The sequence below is a fragment of the Apodemus sylvaticus genome, chromosome 3, assembly GCF_947179515.1.
Source record: "Apodemus sylvaticus chromosome 3, mApoSyl1.1, whole genome shotgun sequence".
Classification (NCBI taxonomy): Eukaryota; Metazoa; Chordata; class Mammalia; order Rodentia; family Muridae; genus Apodemus; species Apodemus sylvaticus.
In genome coordinates, this window is record NC_067474.1 from 162,207,009 (window position 1) to 162,233,733 (window position 26,725).

The following is a 26,725-nucleotide window of genomic DNA, read 5'->3' on the forward strand; positions in this document are numbered from 1 at the left end:
TTAATCAATGAGCTTCATTGCATTTACTTACAGGACTATGGGGAAGGACTTGTTGACCCAAGCACAAGGGACTCATAGTTGTTACCTGAAACTTGAAACCAGCATTTGATAGAGATTATGAATACTGGATACTGTAGGAATCTTTTTTTTTTTTTTTTTTTTTTGAGACAAGGTTTCTCTTTGTATACCAGTCTGGCCTGGAACTGAGAAATCTGTCTGTCTCTGCTCCCAAAGTGAAGAGATTAAAGGCATGCAGCACTACTATCCAGTCCTGTAGGCATCTCTATAGGATAAAGAACATCCTATTTTGGTGGCTCAGTGTATCAAATCCTCTTTTAAGTTTAATTTTCTGAATTCCTTTATGTGAAATAAATGTAAAGAATTCTATCATTATTATTAAATAGTTTCAAAGGTGTATTAAACACGTTAATTTTGTTTCCTTTTGAACCCTTTATTTTAGACTGAAGGAATGTGTCCAAAAATATTCTGCCTTCCCCACTTGGTCTTTATCTTAAAATATTTGAGGTTGAACAAGTATAACTTTCCTATATTGTCACATTTTCAGAGTATTTCCCTGCAGAAATAGGTTACATTATCTAAGATTGGAACATGGTGTGAAGGTTTTCACAAGTTTTGCATACTTATAATATTTCTCTATTATTGAACCTCTTGTGGTAAAGAGCCTTGATAAAACATTTGACACAATTTTTGTTCTTCTTTTACGGTAGAAACATTTTCCTCAGTATAAATATTCAGGTGTATTTTTCAGAACTGAAAGGAGGTCAAAGAAATTTTCAGTCATTGCATTGCATTTGTGAGACTTCTCTTGTACATGTATTGCCTGTGGCATAAGAGCCAGAAGTCAAATCAAGTTGTTTTTACCACCACTGCATTTGAAACATTTCTCTCATGTACATATTTTCAGAAAAATTCTAAAATGTCCATCTTTGGTAAAGAATTTCCTCATTCACTACAATTTCTAAACTTACACTACTATAAGAATTTGGGGAGTGGGGGTCCAGAAAAGGGGAAATCATTTGAAATGTAAATAAATATATCAATAAATTTAAAAAAAATGAAAAAAAATTCTCTGATGTTTTCTAAGACAGGGAATATGGGCAAAGCACTTGTTTCCTTCACTGCATTTGCGATTTCTCTCTTGTATGAACTCTCTGATAATTTCTAAGACTGCTACTGTGGATACAGAAATTGTCACATTCAATACAATTAGAGTTTCTCTTTTTTATTTATTCTCTAACAAGTATGAAGTTTGCATTTTTTGGGTGAAGCATTTCTCCCATTTACTGCATTTGTAAGGTTTCTCTCCTGTATGAATTCGCTGATGCCATTGCAGACTCCATTTGTGGGTAAAGCTTTTGTCACAGTCACTGCATTTGTAAGGTTTCTCTCCAGTATGAATTCGCTGATGACTTCTAAGAGTACTTTTGTCAGCAAAGCATTTGTCACATTCACTGCATATGTAAGGTTTCTCTCCTGTATGAGTTCTATGATGAATTCTAAGACTACTTTTGTTAGTAAAGCATTTGTCACATTCACTGCATTTATAAGGTTTCTCTCCTGTATGAATTCTCTGATGAATCCTTAGATAGGATTGTCCCGTAAAGCATTTATCACATTCACTGCATTTGTAAGGTTTCTGTCCTGTATGAATTATCTGATGAATTCTAAGACTACTTTTGTCAGTAAAGCATTTGTCACATTCACTGCATTTGTAAGGTTTCTCTCCTGTATGAATTCTCTGATGAATCCTAAGATAGGATTGTCCCGTAAAGAATTTATCACATTCACTGCATTTATAAGGTTTCTCTCCTGTATGAATTTTCTGATGAATTTGAAGATAAAATTTTTGGGTAAAGCATTTGTCACATTCACTGCATTTGTAAAGCTTCTCTCCTGTATGAATCCTTTGATGAATCCTAAGATAGGATTGTCCGGTAAAGCATTTGTCACATTCACTGCATTTGTAAGGTTTCTCTCCTGTATGAATTCTCTGATGACTACGGAGAGTGCATTTTTGGGTAAAGCATTTGTCACATTCACTGCATTTGTAAGGTTTCTCTCCTGTATGAATTTTCTGATGAATTCTAAGACTACTTTTGGCAGTAAAGCATTTGTCACATTCACTGCATTTATAAGGTTTCTCTCCTGTATGAATTCGCTGATGACTATCAAGACTGCATTTTTGGGTAAAGCATTTGTCACATTCACTGCATTTGTAAGGTTTGTCACCTGTATGAATTTTCTGATGAAGTCTAAGACTACTTTTGTCAGTAAAGCATTTGTCACATTCACTGCATTTGTAAGGTTTCTCTCCTGTATGAATTCGCTGATGACATTGCAGACTGCCTTTTTGGGTAAAGCATTTGTCACATTCACTGCATTTGTAAGGTTTCTCTCCTGTATGAATTCTAAGATGAATTCTAAGAATGCCTCTGTGAGTAAAGCATTTGTCACAGTGACTACATTTGTAAAGCTTCTTACCATTATTGTTTGGTTTCAGCATCAGTTTATGTTTAAATACAAAACCCTTATCAAATTCTGGATTGTTGTTTTCTTTCTTCCCTTGATTTAGATTATTTATAGAGCACTCATTTAAACACTTTATACAGTCTTTATATTTGGAAACTTCTCTGGTTTTCCCAATTTTAAGTCTTTTCACGTTTGAGGATTGAAGTGAGGCATCTCTGTGGTTAGTTTTATAAGGTGTACTTTGGGTGGATTCATAAATCATTTTGCTGAGCTCATTATATTTATAAGACTTCTCTTTCATATTCACATGTTCATGGACATTGTACTCTGTGTCTTGATCTAAGACCTTCTGATGTCTTCCATGTATGAGATGATTTTCTGAAAAGATACAAATAAAGATGGCAGGGATTATTGTATTGAGAAAAAATATATTCAGTAATGCATGTTTGCTGATATTTCAAGTTAATTAGATATCAAGAAATCACGCTCTCAAAACAGCTTTTTTCTTCTTTCATAATGATTACTTGGATCCTTAGAAAAACCACAATTCTGATCTACATCCACAGTGGGGAAATGATAATACCCTTCTAAATGTTTTAAAAACAGCACTTTGTAGAAACTAGGACAAATAATGTGATTGATCAGTTCTGAACTTTCACAAAGTAGATATCTGATCAATGTATGCAGACCACCTAGCACTAGGGATAACTAGATGGTGAGAGGCAACTGGAAGAGCATAAACATTAAAATATTTTGGCATCAGAAGCTGATCACCAAAATCATAGAAGAAAACATCCCCACCCTAAAGTAAGAGAGGATCATAAACGTAAAGTAACTGTATAAAACAGCAAATAGATAGGACCAAATAGAAAATCCTCTCATCACATGTATAAAGAAGACTTAAAGTAATAGTAATTTTATTTGCTGAAATTATTATGTGTATAGAAATATAATTCCTTGTTCTCAACATTTAGTTTTTTTAAAATTGGAAACTACCAATTAATTTTTGGAAAATTTTTAATTGGAAATTCCAATTAAAGTTATATAAGAGGTATGGAAAGATATCAAAGAATATATCACTGGATACATACTCTTCAAAAGAAATCAGAACCGAGAGGGAAATCCCATGAAAAATTTGTGATTCTAACCAGAATAACCACTTCCTTATTCTAGTGGTCCCTTGACATTTCAGAGAGTTTACATAAACAGAATGTAAGGAAATTTAAATAAAGATTCAGGAATTCAAAAAGGAGTGTAATCTTACCCAAAAACAATAGATTGTTGAAATTCTCCAACATTACATCTATGTACAACGACCGCTGAGCAAAATTGAGACATTCCCATTCCTCCAGTGAGAAGTTCAAAGACACATCATTGAAGGTTAACAAACCCTGAAATGGAAAACTACTTAAATGCTACTGGACAATATTGTTTTCCTATGTTAATAAAATGGCAGAAAGAATAGGAGATACTTACTGATACAGATGAAAAAGGGAAAATATGGAAGGAAAATGTTTTTTAAAACTTTAATAGAGATGTGTCTGAACTTATGAATTGCTGCTCTTTCATAGACAGTCTATAGAATGGCTTACTATAATGTCCTCATTTATTAAGGCTCTCACATTCATGAATTTTCTGTGACTTTCTGAGACCTTAGATGCAAATGAAAGTTTTGCAACAAGCACTACATTCAGAAATTTTGTTTGCTGTTGGCAATGTATAATATCTTTTAAAAGTCCTCTGTTATAAAATTATTTTCCCAACAACCTCATGGCACCACTCCATGGATTTTTTTTAACCCAGTTCTTTAAAGTCCAGTGATTTCTGCTGAACACTACTGACAGGACGAATACACAACACATATGCATAATTTAAGGCAAATGAAGCCAACATACATTATACAAAAAAGATGTTAACTCTAATAAAATATACTTTACTTAAATAGTCATAGACTTCCATGTTTTTATACCTCTGAGAATTAATGATATGATTATCTTAAAGGAGCAAACATTTTCAGAATATACTACATACATTTGATATCTATATTCAGTTAAAGTACCTTAATAAAATATGCAGTGTTATTAAGCAGAATACCTGTGTCACATCACAGATGGCCAAGTTATGATGAGGAAAAATATGTTTTCAAATCTACAATATCCACCTTGCTCAAATATGGACACTTGTTCAATCCTGTGTGAAGCTGGGTCTCACATGACTCTATTGTAGCATTACCAATTTAACATTTTGACACCTAGATAAAAGACTACAAACTTTCTACAATAAACAGATAGACTATAACATAAAGAAGTAATGGATGAACTAAATGTCAGAGTTTTCCCTTAAACAGAAGAGGACTACAAAGTCAGGTTATACAGTAAACATTCCAAATGACATATTGTTGCATCCACCTTCGCCAGCAAAGAGTACGCAACACCAAGGAGTTTCTTCCTTACATGGTTTATTCGGGAAACCTTGAATTAAGCTTATTTCTTCTTTTGGAGGCCCCCCCCCCCCAGCCTGACCTTAGAAACCCTACATAGCCTCATTTGCCCAGGGAGATAACCAGCCCTTTTCTCATAGGTGAACTCAGTGAGTTCTTCATTAGCATCTAAGTGAGATAAGGAATGCAGCACACTGCACATGTATTCAAGTGATTTACTACCAGGGAGCTGCATGTGGCCAGCACCATCTTGTAACAGAGAAGAACAAAGGGTGGCTCACTACAACATATAGAATCAAATATTTAGACAAATTATTTTATGAAAATATATTCACAACTAGGTATTAAAAAAAAAACCAGGGTTGGCTGGGCAGTGTATGTACACACATTTAATCCCAGAACTTGGGAGACAAAGGCAGTAGAGATCAATGCTAGCCTGGTCTACAGAGTTAGTTCTAGAACAGCTAGGGGTACACAGAGAAATCATGTATCGAATAAAAAGAAAAGAAAAATCCAGAGCTGGAGAGATGGTTCAGCTGTTAAGAGCACTGCCTGCTCTTTCAGAGGTCCAAGGTTCAATTCCCAGCCATCAAATAGTGACTCACAACCATCTTTATTGGAGATTCAATTCCCTCTTCTGGTATGTCTAAAGACTGAGGCAGTGTAATCACATAAATGAAATAAATAAATAAACGTTTTAAAAATTAGAATAACTTCTACTAGAGAGCATTACATTATTTAAAGTTAAATAAAAGCTGGCAAAAAATACACATAATAGAAACTTCATACATTCCATATGGTCTTTCACAACGTAATACTTAGGTATGTATGTGTAAAAAAATAGCATGAGACAAGATGCATTCCAATGAAATAGAATCTTTTTCTTTGATCGAATCTTGTTTCAAATTGAGGGAAAACCATGGTAACACTTCAGAAATGTGGAATACTTTATTCCTTATGGAACTGACTTTATTGAACATCTCAATCTTGTAATATAACACTATTTTTTCCCTTTGGAATATGACCTCATTTGTATATCAGAATGGTAGCTTGCATAGAAAAGTATGACTTTCAATTCTTGCTTTATTTTACAAAAATTATACTACACAGGTTATATATAATGTCTATTACAAATTGTCATCAGAACTATAAACCTGGGGCATGAAAAAAACGACAGAGGCAAATGCACTTGCTGTGACTTCAGTCTCATGGGTTTGGAGCTGAACCAGGTATCTAGGGGCATAATGTGTACATAAAAACATGCAGATGAACAGTTATATAATTAAAAGTTTCAGAATAATAATAAAAAACATCAATACAACCCTTCCGGTTTTCCCTATGTAACACCATATGTTTTAGGGAAGAGGAAACAGAGTAGATTAACCATTCTTCCTTCTAAAGAAAAGAAGCAAACAAAATTGAAAAACAATTTTTTTCCAAGCAAATTGACACAAGAAACAAGATAGAGTAGGCATTCTAATATAGAATAAAATTGACTTTCAATCAAAATACATTAAAAAGATGAGCAAGGATAACATTCCATACTCATGAAAGGAAAAACATCTGACAAGATGAACTCTCAATTTTCATAATCTATGTTCCAAATGCAAGGACACCCACATTTGTAAAAGAAACTTTACAAAAGCTCAAGGCACACATTTAACATGACACAATAATAGTAGGAGACTTCAACACCATACTTGCACCAATGGACAGATCATGGAAACAGAAACTAAACTGACATAGTGAAACTAAGAGAAGTTATAAACCAAATGGATTTAACAGACATCTAATGAGCATTTCAGAATAAAACAAACAAACAAACAAAACACCTTCTTATGCCTCATGGTATGTTCTCCAAAAATTAATCATATAATCAGAAACAAACAAACAAAAAAAAGAGTTCAGATGGTACGTAAAAATTGCAATAATCTTATGCATCCTGTGACATTGCCGTGGACTAATTGGTTTTAATAACAACCAAAGCAACAGAAAGCCCACATACACATGGAAAATCAACAACTCTCTCCTCAATAATAATGAACTCAGGCAAGAATAGAGAAAAAAAATGACTTTTTAGAATTTAACAAAAATGAAGGAATGAAGGAATAGCATACCCAAACTTATTGGCGACAATGACAACAGTGGTAAGAGGAAAATTCAGAACTCTCGGTGCATTCTTAAAGAAACTGGAGAGATCATACACTACCAGCTTGACAGCATATCTGAGAGCTCTAGAACAAAAAGAAGTAAATACTCCCAAGAGGAATATAAGTGAGGAAATAATGAAACTCAGAGATGAAGTCAACCAAGTAGAAACACAGAAAATATACAAAGAATTAACAAAACCAGGAGCTGGTTCTTTGAGAAAATCGAAAAGATGGATAAACCCTTAGCCAGCCTAACTAAAGGGCAAAGAGACAGATTCCAAATTAACAAAATAAGGAATGAAAAAGGAAACATAACAACAGAAATAGAGGAAATTTAAAAATAGGCATGAGATCCTATAACAAAAGACTATATTCATCAAAACTTGAAAATTCAGTTGAAATAGGTTGTCTAGACAGGTACCAAGGTCAAGGAGGATCAGTTAGTATCAGACAAACCATCTATACAGTCCCCAAATCCCAAAACAAAGAGAAGCAGTCATTACAATCTCCCAAACAAAAAACAAAAAACAAAGAAGCGTCCAGGCCAGATGGGTTTAACAATACTACCAAACAAAATCCAGGACCACATCAAAATGATCATTCATTATGATCAAGAATGCTTCATTCCCGGGATGCAGGAGATGGGTCAATATACAAAAATCCATCAACATAATACACTGTATCAACAAACTCAAAGAAAATACTAAATGACCTTCTCATTAGCTGCTTAAAAAAGCCTTTGACAAAATACAATATCCATACTTGTTATAAATCTTGGAAATATCAGAAATTCAATGCCCATAATGAAACATAATAAAAGCAATATTCAGCAAACCAATAGCGAACGTCAAATTAAATGGAGAGAAACTTGAAGCACTCCAATTAAAATCAGGGACTAGTCAAGGCTGTCTACTCTCTCGCTGAAAAGATAAAAGAAGTATTCAGAAGATGGAAAGATCTGCCATTCTCAGGATTGACAGGATTAATAGAGGAAAAATGGACATCTTACCAAAATCAATCTATAGATTCAATGCAATATCCATCAAAATTCTGAATCAATTCTTCATAGAGATAGAGCAATTTCCAAAGGCCAGCATAAAGAATGGAAACAGGCAACCTCAGGAGATAGGAGGTTGGGGGGACCTTCCAGAATGCAGAGACCTGTGAGGTGAGAGAATCTCAGGACTCAAAGGGAGGAACCTTAGATGAAATGAATTGACAGTAGGGAGAAGGAACTTATAGAGCCCACCTCCAGCAGGAATACAGGCTACCCAGTGAGGGAGGAGGTTACCATCCCACAGTCAAAACTCTGACCCATATTTGTTCCTGTCTGAAAGAACAGCAGGGATGGAAATGGAGTCTGAGAAAAAGAAGGTCCAGCAACAGGCCCAAAGTGGGATCCATCACAAGGGGATGTCCCAAGGTCTGACACTAATACCGAAGCTATAGAGTGCTCACAAAAAGGGACCTAGCATGACTGCCCTCCAGAAGACCCAACAAGCAGCTGAAAGAGTCAGATTCAGATATTTGCACCTAACCAATGGACAGAAGCTGCTGACCACTTTGGTTAAATCAGGGAAATGTTGGAAGAATCTGAGTGGGAGGGCAATCGTGTAGGAGGACCAGCAGTCTCAATTAAGCTGGACCCCTGAGATCTCTCAAACACTGAACGAACAAAGCAGAACAAACCAGATGCTATGAAGCCCCCAACACATATATAGAAGAGGAGGGCTGGGGCTGGGTTCAATCAGAGAAGAGGAACCTAATCCTCAAAAGACTAGAGGCACCAGGGAGTCTAGAGGTCTGGTTGGGTGGAGGGTGAGGGTGGGGAGGGTGGGAGAAGGAATGGAATGGGGAGCACTCAGATGGTGGATGAGGAGTATGGAGGAATGAAATCCGGAGTGTAAAAAATAAATAAGTAAAAGACAAAAAAGTTGTAAAATTAAAAAAAAAAATACTGCAATCTGCATCTGCTCACAAACACAGCACTGTTATGGCAAAAAGAGAGACACTCTTTCCTCTTTCTGCCATCATCTGTTCCTCTAGTGATCTAATATATTTGCGATTAGGATACAAGACAATGAGGCTCTTATAGTTTTATCCTTCTACAAATTGTTCTCTTTCATTCACTGCTCAGCGACATGAGTGTCCACATATTTCAATACCCACAATCACAAGCTTTTGTCTGGAACCCTAACAATCTTTGAAAAGTAACTTCTGTGACAAATGAGACTTTCCTTACACAGTAATATAAGAGTACACAGCTCCATCCAATGTAGAAATCAGCAATCGATAAGAGTTTTTGAGAATCATTTACAATAGATTCTCTTTGAGACCTTCAGTCTTTAGTCCATGGAATTTGAATGGTCTAACAGAAAATTCAGTGAAAATAGTATGGTGTTATTTATGTGAAAGTCTTAAACATTAAATTTTCTTTATGCCACAAGAAAATGAAGATCTTAGAAAATAAGCCCTTTAGATAACATTACCACATGTAGATAATAAAACTTTTGAATGGTTTGAATGATAAAGAGATTTCTAAAACAAATGGAGACAGCACACTGACCTGTGGAGTGTTTACCAGAGAAGCACTCATTCTTTTTGTTGTTGTTCTCCAAGTTTCAAATATTGGGACTCCTCTTGAAATTTCACAGGTTCTGAAAAGCACAAAGATGAAATTAATACAACCCATTATAGACAATGCTAAAGCACATAAAAATACATTAAAAGAAAACTGATACAAGAAATCATGTCAACGTTTCTACAGACTTGAGATCATGGAGTGACAATGTAGTGTGGAAAGGAATATGAGTATAATCTGAGGCCTCTTTCTAACATCAGCCTGCACCAGACAAAAAGAGAGAGCACATGCATACCTGCTGTAAAGCACTATTACTGAAGAGTTATTTCTGAGGACTCATCTTCCTGGGTCTAGACTAAAGGACAAAGGGCTAGTGACTACCATTATTGATGCCTACAAATGAATGGCATTTCATTAGCCATCATTCTAGAATATGATATCTGACTCTTTAATGAGATTCTACTTCATTCTACCAGGTAGATACAGTATATCTTCTTTCCATGCGTATCTGTTGTCTTGAAATACAAAGATTCTATCTGCCAAATATCATGGCTTTTCAAGGAGAATAAATTACCATCAGATTTAGTTATAGACCTTTTCATCATCATCACCATCTAAGGCTTTCGAGTGATCATGAGATTACAGTTATATTTCCAGCTTATTTCTCCTTTCAATATAGCCCTGCATTCTAAATCCCATGCACACCATTGTATGCATTGATCTTTATCTCCTGACATCTACATGAACGCATTAATATGTGGAATATTATAATTAAAGTCAGAAATGTCTTTAAATAATATTTAATTCTGCTAAAATTTTAATCCAGTTTTTCTCGCCTTTTCCAATGGTGTGGTAAACTTTTATTACAGTTCCAGGAACTCATAACTTGATGCATCTAATGTTTCAGACCCACATACAGACTGATAACAGGAGTGGTGTATCAGTTCCGAAGACCTTAAGAAATATGTGTTTTATGATGGTTGGTCTTTGACATCCTTTGTGAAAGTCATAAATATATGTGTGTGTGTGTGTGTGTGTGTGTGTGTGTGTGTGTGTGTGTGTACACATACATACATACATACATACAGGGATAAAATGAACCATTTCAGAGTATGCTCTTGGGATGATTCACTCATTGTATTAAATCTGCTATAATACTATCACTGTTGGAACATCTTCTTGAATATGCATAGCTGCATCTTGGCATTGTTCCAGGAAGATCTCAGGTTCCCAGTCAGTAATGAATATGAATACAGTGAGAACCTTGAAGCCACGCTGTCACAGGTTAAGATGCAGAAGGTAAACTCAACTTGATTTCATGCTAGAGATTCAAAATTATTTCAACAAGTACAAATCATACAACTCAAGGCCCAACCTATGTATAGTCAGTGAAAGAAGACTCAAAACCATTTCAATATATCTATGAAAGGCCTAGGGTAAAATATCACATTTCATCACTGTGAAATCTCTGAAGAATATGACAACAGAAGGAAAATTACTGAGTCTAATGAAGATAATATCCAACATCCCAAATCTATCATTATATAAACTGAAAAAACTCTCCTCAGAAGACAAAGATGTGCAAAGCCTCCACACTAACTTATTACAGTGCAGCAGTGCTTACAAAGAGAAAGTAAGACTTAGAATATTTTCAGTGTTCAAATAATAAGTGGAAGGCAAGTTCTCTCACTTTACAAGAAACATAATTTTACAACTCAAGAGCTACAAATATCCCAAGAGGATAATTCAATCTGATAATATACTTAATAAGCTATAGAAAAATACAAGAAAATATCATTTTGTTTTATATATACATCTGAAGAATAATCTGAGAAGTCAGAATACCACTCAGTGTCTACAAGGATCTTGGATATGCTGGTTCAGCATACAAAGTGCTGAAAAGGGCTCTGTAGCTTGACGGATGTAAGGAGTCATTAATGGTTCTCCCTACATGCAGACATGTGTGCTGTAATACCAGCCTGTCTGACAATGTAAATCTACCACTGTAATAGTGACAAGTAGGTAACAGACACTTTACTGGTTTTACTTGGTTTCAGGTCAGCCTACAAATAAAATACAAACATGGAACTGGAAGCTGGTCAAAAGTCAGTCTGAAGATAAAAGGCCCTAAATTGAATTTATAATTGAAATACTGTAATATGTAGAAATACTGGATATGCATATAAATTCTTACTGCTTTCACCTAAGTGACACAAACATGATTTGTAAGGAGAAACTGACAATTCACAGAGTGGTAAGTAACAAACAAGCAGTGGGGAAAAAAGCAAGTCTCTAAAAGAAGGAGGAAATGGAATTATGGAAACCCATGCTGTCATTTACCATGGAACATGGCATGATGAATATACGACAGCATGGACACCCATCTAAAACCTGCCTCAGAACATACACAAAATACAAGGATATGATGAAAACCTGAATAACAAAGGATGGGAGAGAAAATGCAGTAACTGTGCAAGCACTCTGGGGCACTTCAAGTGCAAAGGCACTCACCTGAAAATGCAAGCAGTAGGGAATTTAGACAGCACAGATTAAAATAAATTCTTGGAACTTTGTAATATCTGAAATAGCAAAGAAACCAGATAACGCAAGTAATCTATCTAAATGTTTCTCTGTAAATATTCTAACAATTAATAATATGTATGAAAAAATGAGGACAATCTTTAATTCATATGATAGAAAATTTACGGACAACAGGAATTTCTATAAAACAGGAATTGGTGATATAGGGAAAAACATAATGCTGTCATGCATTTGCAGTATATAAAACTTGATGCCTGTTTACCCAGAGGATTCCCCAGCATGTAATAAGGATATATGCTCCACTATATTCATAGCAGTCCTATTTATAATAGTCAGAAGCTGGAAAGAACCCAGGTATCCCTCAACAGAAGAATGGATGCAAAAAATGTGGTATATATACACAATGGAGTACTATTCAGCCATTAGAAACAATGAATTCATGAAATTCTTAGGCAAATGGATGGAGCTGGAGAACATCATACTAAGTAAGGTAACCCAGTCTCAAAAGATCAATCATGGTATGCACTCACTAATAAGTGGATATTAGCCTGGAAAACTGGAAAACCCAAAACATAATCCACACATCAAATGAGGTACAAGAAGAATGGAGGAGTGGCCCCTGGTTCTGCAAAGACTCAGTGTAGCAGTATAAGGCAAAACCAGAACAGGGAAGTGGGAAGGGGTGGGTGGGAGAACAGGGGGAGGGAAGGAGGCTTATATGACTTTCTGGGAGTGGGGGACCAGAAAAGGGGAAATCATTGGAAATGTAAATAAAAAATATATCGAATAAAAAAACAAACAAACAAACAACGTGATGCCTGTAGGATCTGTAGACACCATCAAGTGGGTAATAAAAAGTAGGCATAGGAATACATGAATTTCCAGGGTGTGATCAGGACATTTTTCAAACCATTTCCATTTATGATGCTTGCCTGTGACATACAGAGTGAGTATTGTTGTCATTTCTACCAGCAATAGATCATAAATACCTGCTCCAGGGAGAGATGCTCTACTTTAAATACAACAGTAGTAAATATTTAGAATGAGTGTATATCATGGAATTATTTTTTCTATTTGTATAACAGCAAATGTACATCATCTATTTCATCAACATTGAACAACAGTTAATTTTAGAATGGGAAGAATAACCCATTGCTTTACATACTTTAAGCATGAAGTCAATATGAACACTAGGTCTTTGACTTTAAATCTTGGAACTGACATTTCCTGATTCTAAATAGACACAATTCCATACTTTTGACCCTTCTTGTCAAAATTAACTATTACTTGGTTCAAACCACATTGTTTTTAATGTAGATAGACACAAATAACAATGTGTAGTATTCAGACCGTGGGGATCTTGAGAACTAGAAGACCATAGCATTCTAGGAAAGCATTCTCTAGTAATGTCTCTTAGAGATTGGATTCCTCTACTCACAGATTTATTTGACTATTGTCACATCTAAGTGCTATACGATGTACACCTCTTTCCAGTTGTCTTGTCCTATCTATTACCATCAAAAGAGATGACATTATCGTAGCACACAGTAGCACGAAATATTTATCCATAGATTACAAACAGGAGAGCATGGAATAATATATTTCAAGCCCTGAGAGAGGACAACTGGCAACTGCCAGAAAAGTAGCTACTAGTATTGAAAGTGTATAGGAATATTTAAACATAGTAATACATTGAGACATGTTTTATAGACAAAAACCCACTTAGATAATAAACTGATGAAAATATGCACAAAAGAATAAAACATAAATTTACATGAGTTCATAAGAAATAACACATTACTTACAAAGAATGAATAAGAAAACTAGGAAATACTCCTAATGTACAACACAGCAAGGCTCTTTTCCACACAAGGAATGGGGAGAAAAGTGAACCATACTTTGCCACTCACAATGCCAGCAAAACTTCTAGATTACAAATCCTAAGGAATACATTCTTACAAAGAAGAGAATTTCATTGACCAATCATCAAAGTAGTTCCCTATAAAATCCTTGGTAGAAGTCAGAATAGATAAAACACCTATCTACATAATGAAGAGTATTATTTGTGAATCTTAGTTTCCCGTTCAGGAAAAAAGAAATTCTGCAGAGCTAAACTGACCGAATATTATGTAGGGATATTTGAGCCTGTTCTGACTTAGGGTGTGGTTCAGCCCATAACACAACTTTAATCATTAGGGTTGGAACACAAGCAAGTCCATAGTATTCACTTTAATCCCAAACAATAAAAGGACAGTTACTAAGTAGAAGGAGGCACTGATATTTGAAAGTGTGGTCTAATCGTATGGCACAAAATGTGAAATGTTAGAGAAAGATTTGACAGAACAGGATATGCACAACTCCCTTGAGATGAGAGAGAAAAGGGAAGCAATTTAAGGAAGAAAAAGACAGTACAGGAAGAAGAGAATAGTAAAGGAATTCAGTAGAGTGCATGGGGAGCAGTACAGTGCAGTTGAGAGGGTAGAGCAACAGACAGGGAGAAGGAAACAATTTTACTGGCAGTGTTTTACAGAGTACCTGCTATGCACAGGTAAAGAAAGAATGAGCAAGAGAATGAGAAGGAGCCAGAGGACTTTAAAAAGATGACTACATTTAATTTAAGGTGACGCAGACCAATTCAGTGTCTCAAAGATGAACCAGATTGAATAAGCAAAATGGGAGAGGAGTGTGATCTGGAGAGCTGAGTTGATCCAGCCAGTTAGGAGATGAGAAAGAACAAGAAAGGAGAAGCTTATTCAGCAGGAAATTTCAGAAGCTGAAAACACTCTAGGTCTAGATAAGATTGTTTATAGAGTCTAGAGGCTTCCAAGATTAGGCCTAAGTAAATAGACAGAAACAGTAGCACCCACCAGACAACAAGTAGAATAGGAGAATACAAGTTACTTTTATAGCCCAGTGGAAAACCTAAGAGTGCTCAGTATAAAAGCTTTTTAGAATCCGGACAGTAGTGAAGCATGCCTGTAATCCCAGCACTTGGGAGACAGAGGCAGGGGGATTTCTGAGTTCGAGGCCAGCCTTTTCTACAGAGTGAGTTCCAGGACAGCCAGGGCTATACAGAGAAACCCTGTCTCAAGAAATCCAAATCTAAAAAACCAAAACAACAACAACAACAACAACAAAAAGCTTTTTAGAATGTAAGAAGCAAAAAAAAATACCTCAGAATACTAAGAGAAAGGGACTCAAATCTAAACCAAACAGTAGAGAAAAGAGCAATAGTAATTATTCCATTCTAATCAGGACTAATTCAACACACTGCATCAGTGAGAACACAATTCAAGGACTATATAACATTTAGACTGGAAAGAATACATGATTCAGAAAGCAAGTGCAACTTCTGGAGAACAACCCAGCTCAGGTCATTCATTCTATCAACAAATATCATGGATGGACTCTCTGGTGGTAGCATTTAAAGTGTCAAAAACTGCTATGCAGACTGGGGCAGGGGACAGAGTCATCCATGGGTAGACCCAGATTTGCATCCTGTGATCTACCATCTCAATCTGCCAGGTAAGGCATGGCCACTAGTATCATAGTGGTGAGACTCTCTGTGGGTAACAGATTTTCTGGTTCTAGATGAGCCCAGCTCCTCAGGGGAGGGGAAAAACATAGACTAAAATGAGAATGTGGCTAAAATCCAATGAGGAAGGTCACAGGGCCTCGAGCAGGGAAAACATTGATATTTGCTTCACGTGTAAATGGCCCTTGCCACACCCATCCCCTGATGCTGATTTCAGTCTGGCTAAAAGAAACTTTGCTTTCAATAGGCAGCTGCTAATTCAGAGCCTCAAAACTAATCACATGCTGACATCAACTGACTGCTGACTGTACTGCCTACCATGGGAAATCCTCATCACATCTAATAATATTCTCAGTGAAAATTTCCAGGATCATAGATAAAATAGAATCTCACAAAACCAAATACATATCCTCTTTCTACTGACAGGTGAGTCCCACCCCACCCCCTATTCAATCCTTGTAACACACCTGGATCCTTGAGACTCCTTGGCCTTTTCCATTCAGGGCTCTTAGTTTTGATTTATGCACTTTTGTTGGAGCACATAGAGACCTGGAAATGGGAAAATACTGAAAATCTTTACTCAGAGATTTTATATTGTCAGACTGAAAAGAGAACATCACAGTCACAGTTAAAGACACAATGAGCAAGAGAAATAGAAGGCCCAGAAATTTTTTTTGCTCTTTCATAAGTGCAACTTTTTAATAAAAATTTACAACCAGCAAGATAAACAATCTTCACATTTTTCAAACTTTAATAAGATTTTAAAAGCATTAATTTGAACTGAAAAACATACACATTTTGTACACATATATTGTAAATGAATCAACTCCAACTCAATTTGAAAACATGTGAATCAAATTACAGTTTTAGAAGTTAGTAATTCACATTTAAGCAAGTTAGCAACTTGCTGATTTCAGCTTTTGTAATAAAAGGGGCTTAGTGCATATTTTAATGTTACATTGTGACTGTGTAACAATTATGTATATTTCACCTTATTAAATAAGATTATGTTCTTGAAAGTTGGTAAATAATGGCTAACCTATGACATGTAAAATTTCCAATGATAACAGTTACATTGTGTAACATAACACTTTGTACAGATTTCTTTCCTATCTTAAAATTTTAAAACCAATCATTGTAATAATTGTTTCAACATCAACTTATCAGAGGAAGATCAAACTTTATTGAAACTGCATGATACAAAATACATTGCACTAAACCCCAAAAATGTCAACATAAAATCCAATCTGTTATCGCTAATATGTACAGAGAATTAGTACATAACAGATTTATATTAGTACATATTAGAATTAGTACATATAAATTAGTACAGATAATTTAAGGCCAAACAAAGCATTACAGTGTCTCAGAGAAGAACCAGGTTGAAAGAGTCAGCCTGGAGTGGAGTTTGAGCTGGAACAGCTGAGTAGCACCAGCCACTTAAGAGTTGAGAATGAACAAAAAAGGGAGAGCTTATTCATCAGGGAATTTTATAGTCAGAAAACACTCTTGATCTAGGTAAGATAGATTCTTTACAGGCTAGAGTCTTTCAGGCCTAGGCCTAGATAAATGGACAGAGGCAGTAAGCCTCCCAGACAATAATTAGAATTGGAAAATAAAAGTTTCTTTACAGCCCTGTGGAAAAGCTAACACTGCTCAGTATAAAAACTTTCTAGAATGTAAGAAGAGAAGAAACATACCTCAGAATACTAAGGAAAAGAGACTTTACAAAACAGTAGAGAAAAGATCAACAGTAATTATTCTACTCTAATCAGGAATAATTCAACACAATGCATCAGTGAGAACACAACTGAAGGAACTAGAAATGGTGATTGGATGTAAAACTTTAAACCCACTCCAAGTGATATTGTTTCCACCGAGACAGCATTTCCTAAATCTTACCAAACAATACTACCAACAAGGAAGGATTGATTTTTCTGACTTGAAGTCTACATACATGACCTCTGGTACATGAACAAATTCATGATGAAGAAAAATTCCGTAGGTAGGCTTTTAGATGTCTTAACAGGAATGAATGCATTCACAAGGAAATGTAGGAATGAAGAGAAAAACACTATTCATGTGACCTTTTGATAAAGACTTTAAACGTCATAGCTGTTTTCAGTTTTCAGAGAAAAAAAAAATCTTGGTTCTTCCCTTTTTCATCATGGCTATGAAGGACGAATATGGTTTACCATGTTCACTCAAGTGTAGTGAAGGTGATCACCAATTGTTGCTGGAGTTTGTGTTTTTCAGTATTTGAAGTAGATATTAAAGTATGTGAGGTAATTCCATGTATAGAAATTTATTAGGATATTGTTATTTATATTCCTGCTGTGAGTCCTAGACGTCTTCTTTTGCATGTTCACTTGGTGATCTACATTTTTTTTCTGCAATGTATAGAATGGATGCTGATCATCTATGTGGTCCATTGTGAGTTTAAATACCACACTGTTAACACTCATATTTTCAAGTAAGGGTATTTGTGAAGGGTGGTGTGTGGTTTTTCTTGGCACTGTTTTTTGGATTTTCACAATATCCCTAGAGATGATTTGGATGTAAGTCATTAGGCAAGGCTACAGGTGAACTCTTTATTTTCATGTAGCAGCCTCCTGAGTACAATTCCAAAGTCCTGCAATTGATACTAAAAGGAAAAACTGAAACTTCAACAAATCCAGATGAAACTGTGATACCTTTTATTAATGTAGAGATTTCCTCATTATGGGCACAGGATGAACCTTGGTAAATAATATGCAGTAATTTGTTGGAGAGAGTAACAAAAAACACCCTAAGATCTAGTGTCTTCAGTTCATAAAAAGACCTACCTGGATTTTCCCTTGTATAATGAGGGAATTCCAATATAGGGAGCCCCTACATTTTACACTGAAGCTAATAAATCAGGAAACACAGGATATAAATCAGAAGATATAAGTAATGTGGCTGAGACTCTCTATACATCACTTCAATCATCTGAATTATGTGCAATACTCATGGTATTGTTAGATTTCCAAGAGTCTCTTTTTTGGGGGGGAGGTTCGAGACAGGGTTTCACTGTGTAGCCCTTGCTGTCCTGGAACTCACTTTGTAAACTAAGCTGGCCTCGACCTCAGAAATACCCCTGCCTCTGCCTCCCAAGTGCTGGGATTAAAGGTGTGCACCACCACAGCCTGCCTCAAGACTCTCTTAATATAATGACTGGCTCTCAAAATACAGAAGGTATTGTTTTACAAATAGAGCTGCAGAACTTATTCAGGATGATTCTGAATTGACTTCACTGTTTATTCAGCTACAACAAATGATCACTAACAGGAGTCACCCACTATATACACCCCACATGTTTGTCAGGTCCTCTGGCACAAGTTAATAATGAAATTGACCAGCTCTTGAAGGGAAGTATACTAGAGGCTTTGGAATTTCATAAAAATCACCATGTTAGCAGCAAAGATTTAGAGAAAGAATTCTCTATCACTTGGCAACAAGGCAAGGAAAATGTGAGGCAATGTCCTACTTGCTCATTATATAACCAAACTCCATTACCTACAGGAACCAACCCCAAGGATACCCAAAGAAATGATATTTGGCAAATGGATGTTTTCCACTTTAGAGTTTGGTAAAGTGAAATATGTGCATCATACTATAAACACATATTCAGGATATAAATGGGCAAATGCTGATTCTGTAATTACACAGTAGTTAGAAGTCATAGCCTTTATGGGAATACCCATACAAATGAAAACAGACAATGGTCCAGCATAAAACTCTGATAAGATGAAGTGAATTTTTACATATTATAATATAAAATATGTTCCAGGAATATCACATAATCCTACAGGACAAGAGATGGTAGAAAGATCTCATCAAAATCTAAAGAAGATAATTAACAAGCAAAAAAATAATTACTGGAGATAGAATACATAGTGATTTATTATCTTAACTTTTTTAAGTGCTAATGAACAAAACACTAAAGATGTTGAAAGACATTTGTAGAAAAACTACTGAACTAACCATAGAGATTGCGATTGAAATGCTTAAAGCCTGTCTGAAAATTCTTGTCAGTATTTCTAGGTGTGAGAACAAACTTAGAATCCATGTTATTTCATTCGACCTGCAGAAACAGTGCTTGTATTTCCCATGTGTATTGTACTTTGTTGCAGAAAAACACATCATGCAATGGCTCCATTTACACGGCAAATATCATATATTTCTTCAACATGATAAACTTGTCATCATATCTACTTATAGCCGTTCTCTAATGTACACTGTTCAGAAGCAAAGTGTTGCTTCCTAACTTACTCCTCCTTCAGGATGGACTTGTCTCTGCTTTACATGCGTGCGAAACTTTGAGTGAAATCCTTTATCAATTGAAACTTATCTGAACATATTTAAAAGGTAGAATGTTACAACTCAGCTGATAAAAATCTGTCTAAAACTTCATGTGATTGCTAAACCATTGTAGGTTACATTAATACAGACTGATCATGCTAGAAGTTTAGGAGAATCTAGATACTGAGAAATTAATATTCAGGATCTTACAGAAACAAAGAAAATCCTTTTAAGCTTGTCCCTGTGATTATATCCTCTTAGATCTGCCTTCTTCATGCTTTCTCTACAAGCTTCCAACAGGCAGATCCACTGTTAGCTAATACATGGACTCTTAACTGAAGAAGATAAAAAATTCTTCAATTCCCTAGGCCTTGTTCAAAGACCTTCCCATACATATGCAGAAGCATGTCATACTATTCTTCTACACTGCATTTACACAATTTTGAGATCCAATTTCTTCATTTTTATTTTATTTTGTTTAGTTTTATTTGTGAATATTCTTCCTGCTTGTGTATGTCTGTGCCTTTGTTGCATTCCTTGTATCAATGGACATCAGAAGAGGAGGTCAGATTCCCACAAACTGGAAGTATAGGTGGTTATGGAACATAGTGTGGTGCTAAAAACCCAATCCTGGTCCTGTGCAAGAACAACAAATGCTCTTCAAATCTCAACCATATCTGAACATGTAACATATAATCCAATTTAATTTACTAATGAATGAGTCTTGTTTAATGACCGTGAACTATTTAGAGGGGGAACATGTTCTTTCTACTTCACACCTGAGTGATCAGTGATGAGTATTAAGATCTGGGTCCAATGGTTGTACTTTACATTAAGAAAATGGTGGGATCTGATACAGTTCACTTTCCTTCTATAGTAGGTTTCTTGGTTGAGGGGACACTGGATAACAGCATTTTGCTGTATTATAAATTCCTTCACAATTAGGGTGTCTCCTCATAAGAGTTCATACCTAAATACATCATCGATATGATAAATCTTCTTTTCTCACATTACAATGAAAAGATAATAGTCTCCAGCTCTGGGATTCATGGATACAAAACATTATTATCGTACATAGGGATCATTCCTAATTGTTAAAATGTTCATATGAAGAAGGGTCAGCTTTCCTTTAACATACTCAGGCTTCACATTTCCTCTCATGCTCTTTCCTATACTGTTTATGTGTTATATGCAATACTTCAGATGATTTATAATTTCTAAATAACAATTATTTATTTTAATTTTATATGGAACATTATCTTTGCCTACATGTACCTCTGTAGACTTCAGAAAGGCAGAAGCTATAGCACCCAGACAACCATAACAGATAGTCTGAAAAAAAGAGTTCTGGAAGGAAGAAAAGTCCCATGGCAGTTACAGGAAACTGAACCTGAATATGGTAAGAAGGGCCCTTAACTGCACAGCCATGTTTTTCTTTTTTAATTAGCTGTTGTGGAGACAAAAATCAATAAACATTGGGACAGCATTCATAGAGCCTGAAGGATAATTTCATAGAGTGTCCGGGTGAGTGCCAGCAGTCAGGAAGGACACTTGCACATAAGTGGGGTAGTAAAGATACATTGAGAAATTTGGCAGTGAGACACTGGTTGTCAAAGGCATTTTCACATAATTTTGTAAGTGAGGGATTTCAAGCATGAAAAGGAGTCATTCTCCAGTAGTACAGAGAAAGACACTAATCAGGTCATGTAGAAATTAATGAATAGACACTCAAAGAGAATACAATGGTTCAATATAACAGACCTGTTTCTCTGAAGACACTAAAGTCCTAACAAAATATTATTCAGCTTATTTAAACTAAAAGAATGTTTGTCTATGTGTGAGAGCTAGAGCTGAAAAGGGGACACTGCAGTGTATGATAATGTCACCACTGTTACCTTATGCAATGCTCTAGAGAGTTATACACAAATCCATTAAAACTGAAAAAGACATGATTCCTAGAAATAAGTGAAAAAATATCAACCTCCTACATTACAAAAGTGGGACACACATCAAGGACAAGTTGGAGTTGGAAGAGATTCCTCTAACAGTGTCTGAGGACGGGACACATTAGCATGGAATTCTCATTTCATTAGGCAAACCTTATAATAACGCGAAAAGGAGAGTATTGAATAAAACGCAAAGAAGAGAAAGACTAGAGAGACGTCATTCAAAGTTGGTTTACCTCTACACCCTAAGCAGTTAAGCAGACACAAATATATGCAAAGAAACTTACAGAGCATTCGCCAGAATATATACAAACACAGATATTGTCACTAAATTATAGGTGAATGGAAGGAGAGCTGAGCTTACATCAAGAATGCAAGAGAGTTCCAACACTCAGAACTAATCAACATAAGACTCAAAGATATAGACTCAGTGAAAGAAAAATTACTTTGGGATATTTAAACCTGTTTCTACTTAGTGTGTGGTTCTGCCTAACACATATACAATCACTCTGATTGGAATACAGTCAAGCCCTTAATAGTCACTTCAGACCCAAATGATGAAGGTTGGAGAGTATGTAAAAGGAAGCTCCCATGTTTGAAAGTGATATACAATTGGGTAGCAAAGAAGGTGACAAATCAGAGAAAGATTTGACAAAATAGGATATGCTCAACTCTCATGAGAAAAGAGAGGAAAGCCAAGGTACTTAGGGGAGAGAAAGACAGTACAGAAAGAAGAGAATAGTAGAGGAATACAGGAGAGTTCATGGACAGCAGTACAGTAGAGTTGACAGGGTAGAGCAACAGAGAGGGAGAAGGAAACAGTTTTACTAGAAGTGTTTTAAAGAGAAGAGAGAACATGCTAGACACAGGTAAAGACAAAATGAGCAAGAGAAAGAGCCAGAGGCAGAAGATTAGAAAAGATTGAGGCCAAGCAGAGCAATTCGGTGTCTTAGAGAAGAACCAGATTGACTAGCTCAGCTGGGAGATGAGTTTGAGTCTGAACAACTGAGTTGAACCAGGCAGTGAAGAGTTGAGAAGGAATAAGAAAGGGGGAGCTTATTCAGCATCAAATTTCAGAGGTCTAGATAAGATTGTAGGGAGGCTAAAGTCTTCCAGAACTAGACCTAGCTTAGCAAAGGCAGTAATCTTCTCAGACACCAACATATTACATTTTTGAGAATAAAAGGTACTTTTACAGCTCTGTGGTAAAAATTAGAGATTGCTCAGTAGAAATGCTCTCAAGAACATAAGAAAAGAATAAGAAAGACATACAGACACAAAGCTAAAGCATACAGTACAGAAAAGGTCAACAGTGATTTTCCCACTCTAATTAGGCCCAATTCTACACAGTGCATCAGTGAGAACAAAATTAAAAGACAGAAAAACATGTAGAGTGTAGAGAATATGTGACTCAGAAAGCTAGTTCACCTTTTCAAAAAACCAACTCACATCAGATCATTCACTCTGTCATTAAACACCTGGACTCCCTGGTGAGTAGCATTCATAATGTCAAAACTGATTTGCAATCTGGGGCAGGGGCAGAGTTATCAATAGTCATACCAGACTTGCATCAGGTTTGCAACAATCTCAATATGCTAGGCAAATCATGGCCACTGCCATCATAATGGGAAGACTATCTGTGGGTAACAGAATTTTTTCTGGTTCAAGCTGAGACCAGCTCCACAAGAAAAAAAATACATACCTTGCACTGGGTATCCGCCTAAAATCCAATAAGGAAGGTTACAGGCCCTAGGTGGGCATCCACTATTGACATATGCTAAGTGTATAAATGTCCTACGTCTCGCAGATATCTGAGGGTGTTTTCAGTCTGGGTAAAAGAAACTATTTTCAAAGGGCAACAGTTGTTTTAGAAATTCAAAACTAAATATTACAATCAACTCATTGGTGACTGCACTGGCTATAATGAGAAACTGATACCACTACATTTAATATTACTCAAAATGAAGTTTTCCAGAATCATTATTGAAATAGAATCTGCCTAAACCAAATTCCTGTCTTCTTCCTACTAACAGGGGAGACATGTTAGCATTCTGTCTAAATTCTACCTCCACAGTTACTTGGCAGCAGCCAGGAATGCTCCTCCCCAGAGTTACCTGGCAACAGCCAGGTAGGCTGACTCACTATAAAAGGGGCTGCTTGACCCTCCCCTCTCTCTTGATCTCTTGCTTCCTTCTTGCTTCTCTGTTGCCCTCTGGGGCACTTCTCTTCCCGCCTCCCTTACCCATTCTTTTTGCCCTATCTCCACGTGTTCATGGATGGCCTCTACTTCTCTAGTCTCTCCAAATCTCATCTCTGCCTTTCTCTGCCTCTCCTACCTTCTTACTCCCCACTCTGTGCCCTGAATAGTCTACTCTATGCTAAACCATGGCGTGACTGGTCCTTCAGGGGGAAAGGGATGCCTTGGCATGGTCTTTCTGAGGACCTCCCTTCACCCATACCTCATTGAACATATTCTTTCTCTCTTTACCTTTATATAGCAAATCAGGACCTACCAGACCCCATGCTAAACCCCTCTATCAATCACACCTGAATCCTTGGTTACAGTGTCCTTGGCCTTTACCATCCAGAGATCTCACCTGAGATTGAAGGGTGAGCACATTAGACTGAGCAGAGGGACACCTGAATATGGAAAAACAGTGGTCACAAAGAACATGGAATTTTTCATAAGTAAAAATCAAAGATGCCAACAACTGGCAAAAGGATATAAATGAAAGAAAGGAAAGATACCACAGAAAATGTCTCTTTTTCTCTGAAGATTTCAGGTGACTCTGAGAAGGGTGAGTCTCCTACACACAGTTCAAACACATTCTGAGTCCTTTTCCCAGGACCCCAGCAGAGGTGCAAGAAGTCTGCAAGAAATCTATTCTGTCCCACAGATTCAAGACACCTGAACCCCAATAAGACCTGTCTCCAACAAGGGCTGGTCAGGATCTTGTGAGGTCTCAAACTCAGGACGAATGGCTAACTGGAGTGCCTGCGAACATATCACTGTAGGCATTGCTGGCTGGATGCTTTCTTGGCTCCTGGTTCTTCTCTTGCCCAGGCCTATAACCTCTCTTCTCTTCCTCCATACCCCTTCCCCACCTGTCATGAGCTGGTTATATGTAGACCCAGCCTCTGGCTGTTTTCTCCCTCAGATTGTAAAGCCCAAAATTAACTTAGAAGCACCACCTGCCCAAGAACCAGGTACCTTCCTGAAATACTGCCCTGTGCATTACAAAGGAAAACAAAAAAGAGTCATGGGAAACTACAATGGACTATATGATTGTCTATCAAACTCCCTGTACCATGTGTCCAAAGTCCATCTTTGAATCAGGATGTAATGTTTAATAAAGCTTGCTTACGTGCTGGGATTGTTTTTGTCTGGGGACACTCAAGAGTTACCAGAACCTACAATATATCTTCTACTTGGCCATACCTTACTACTACCATGTCTTCCTGTTTTATTCAGTCCTAAGGTGTAACACTAATATCTAAGCCCGTGAAGACACATTTCTAAATGGAGTACTTACATCAGAAAATGCCCATACCTCACTGTAAAATTAATTGAAAGTATAACTTTACATAATAAATATGAATATCTATACTCAGTGTGAAGGTGCTTTACAATGTACATTTTCTGATCCAATCAAATCTGCAATGGATCCTCATATGACTAATATCTACAAAGCACTCTGGGGATGCATATGAATTCATTCTCCTGGCAAAAGGCTACTCTCTCAAAATGGCAAATGGTGGAACACAAGAGTTAAGAAAGAATGGATGAATTTGAATTTGAAGAACTCTGTTAAGACTTTACCAAAGAGAATCTGCATGTACAAATTATAGATACTGCATATGATGTACAAGGTTATTTTAGAGGAATGTTCAGGAAATCATAACATTGATTAAAACCTTACACTGAACCCTAGTTCATATTGTTATGCCCAGATATTGAAACCACAAAGATCACCAGGACTTGACTGATGTATTTCATACCAGTGCATATTCCTGCTCAGTAGGTAAACCTGCCGTGATGCAGCAGGTTAGCTGACTGAGCAGGATTCTTATCTCTTTCAGGGAAAGTACTCAGGAAATAATGTAGTAGGGCCAGTAAGTCCCAGCAGCTATAGCTGGCTGGATATGTCTCAAATTGAGACCTGTTTTTTTGTTTGTTTGTTTTTTGTTTGTTTTGTCTAAAATTACATCTATGGTCTTCTACTCAGGTTTCTCATACCTCAATAGGATCTCAAACTTCTTGACAATTGTAAGACATGCACCACAGAATAGTGAGTGTGGCAACAAAAAATGCATCTGTGTCACGCACCTGCTTTACCCCTGCCAGTTTCTCTGAATGGGCAGGTTCCAGGACAGACTCTTCACAGGTGACTCTCTAGGAAGGCCCACACAGCAACTGTAACTTGCAGAAATTTTTGAGTATCTCAAATCCTTGGGTCTAATTTCCTCCAGGACTTCCTGACCATGAGGACAGCCAAGACACACAGAGTGATGGGATTTCCTGTCACTATTGCCTGGTTCCTTGGGACAACTCCTTCTGGAGGCACCCAAAATACTGCAGCTTCCTGTTACATGTTTCTTCTGAACCCACCTGCTTAGGACTCTTTTAATGAATTAGTTTCTGAGTACCTCTCATCTGAGTTTGTTTGTTTGTTGTTTGATTGATTGTTTTTCCTTGCTTGCTTGCTTACTTCATTGCTT

The 26,725-nt window shown here is 36.5% G+C and overlaps 2 protein-coding genes across 2 annotated transcripts in view; one reads left to right on the forward strand and one right to left on the reverse strand.

Moving 5' to 3' along the window:
• On the reverse strand, nucleotides 1-26,432 carry LOC127681625 (gastrula zinc finger protein XlCGF26.1-like). Its single transcript, XM_052178100.1, has 6 exons — nucleotides 26,334-26,432; nucleotides 24,604-24,646; nucleotides 16,205-16,286; nucleotides 9,647-9,737; nucleotides 3,755-3,881; nucleotides 1-2,868 (listed from the first exon to the last, which is right to left on the reverse strand). The coding sequence occupies exons 3-6, from the start codon at nucleotides 16,234-16,236 to the stop codon at nucleotides 1,244-1,246; spliced, it is 1,875 nt and encodes a 624-aa protein (XP_052034060.1). The 5' UTR covers nucleotides 16,237-16,286; nucleotides 24,604-24,646; nucleotides 26,334-26,432; the 3' UTR covers nucleotides 1-1,243.
• The window catches only part of LOC127681639 (zinc finger protein 664-like), a 61,364-nt gene that overhangs the window by 12,882 nt on the left and 21,757 nt on the right, over nucleotides 1-26,725 (forward strand). The gene's annotated exons all lie outside the window — the stretch shown is intronic.

Bases quoted from the DNA above. Each gene is read 5' to 3' on its own strand.
- LOC127681625 (XM_052178100.1), bottom strand. From the start codon at position 16,236: ATGGAAAAGGCCAAGGAGTCTCAAGGATCCAG. The intron at 3,882-9,646 runs GTCAGTGTGCTG...TTTCCATTTCAG, and splicing joins CTCTGGTAAACACTCCACAG to GGTTTGTTAACCTTCAATGA. The intron at 2,869-3,754 runs GTAAGATTACAC...GTATCTTTTCAG, and splicing joins CAACAATCTATTGTTTTTGG to AAAATCATCTCATACATGGA.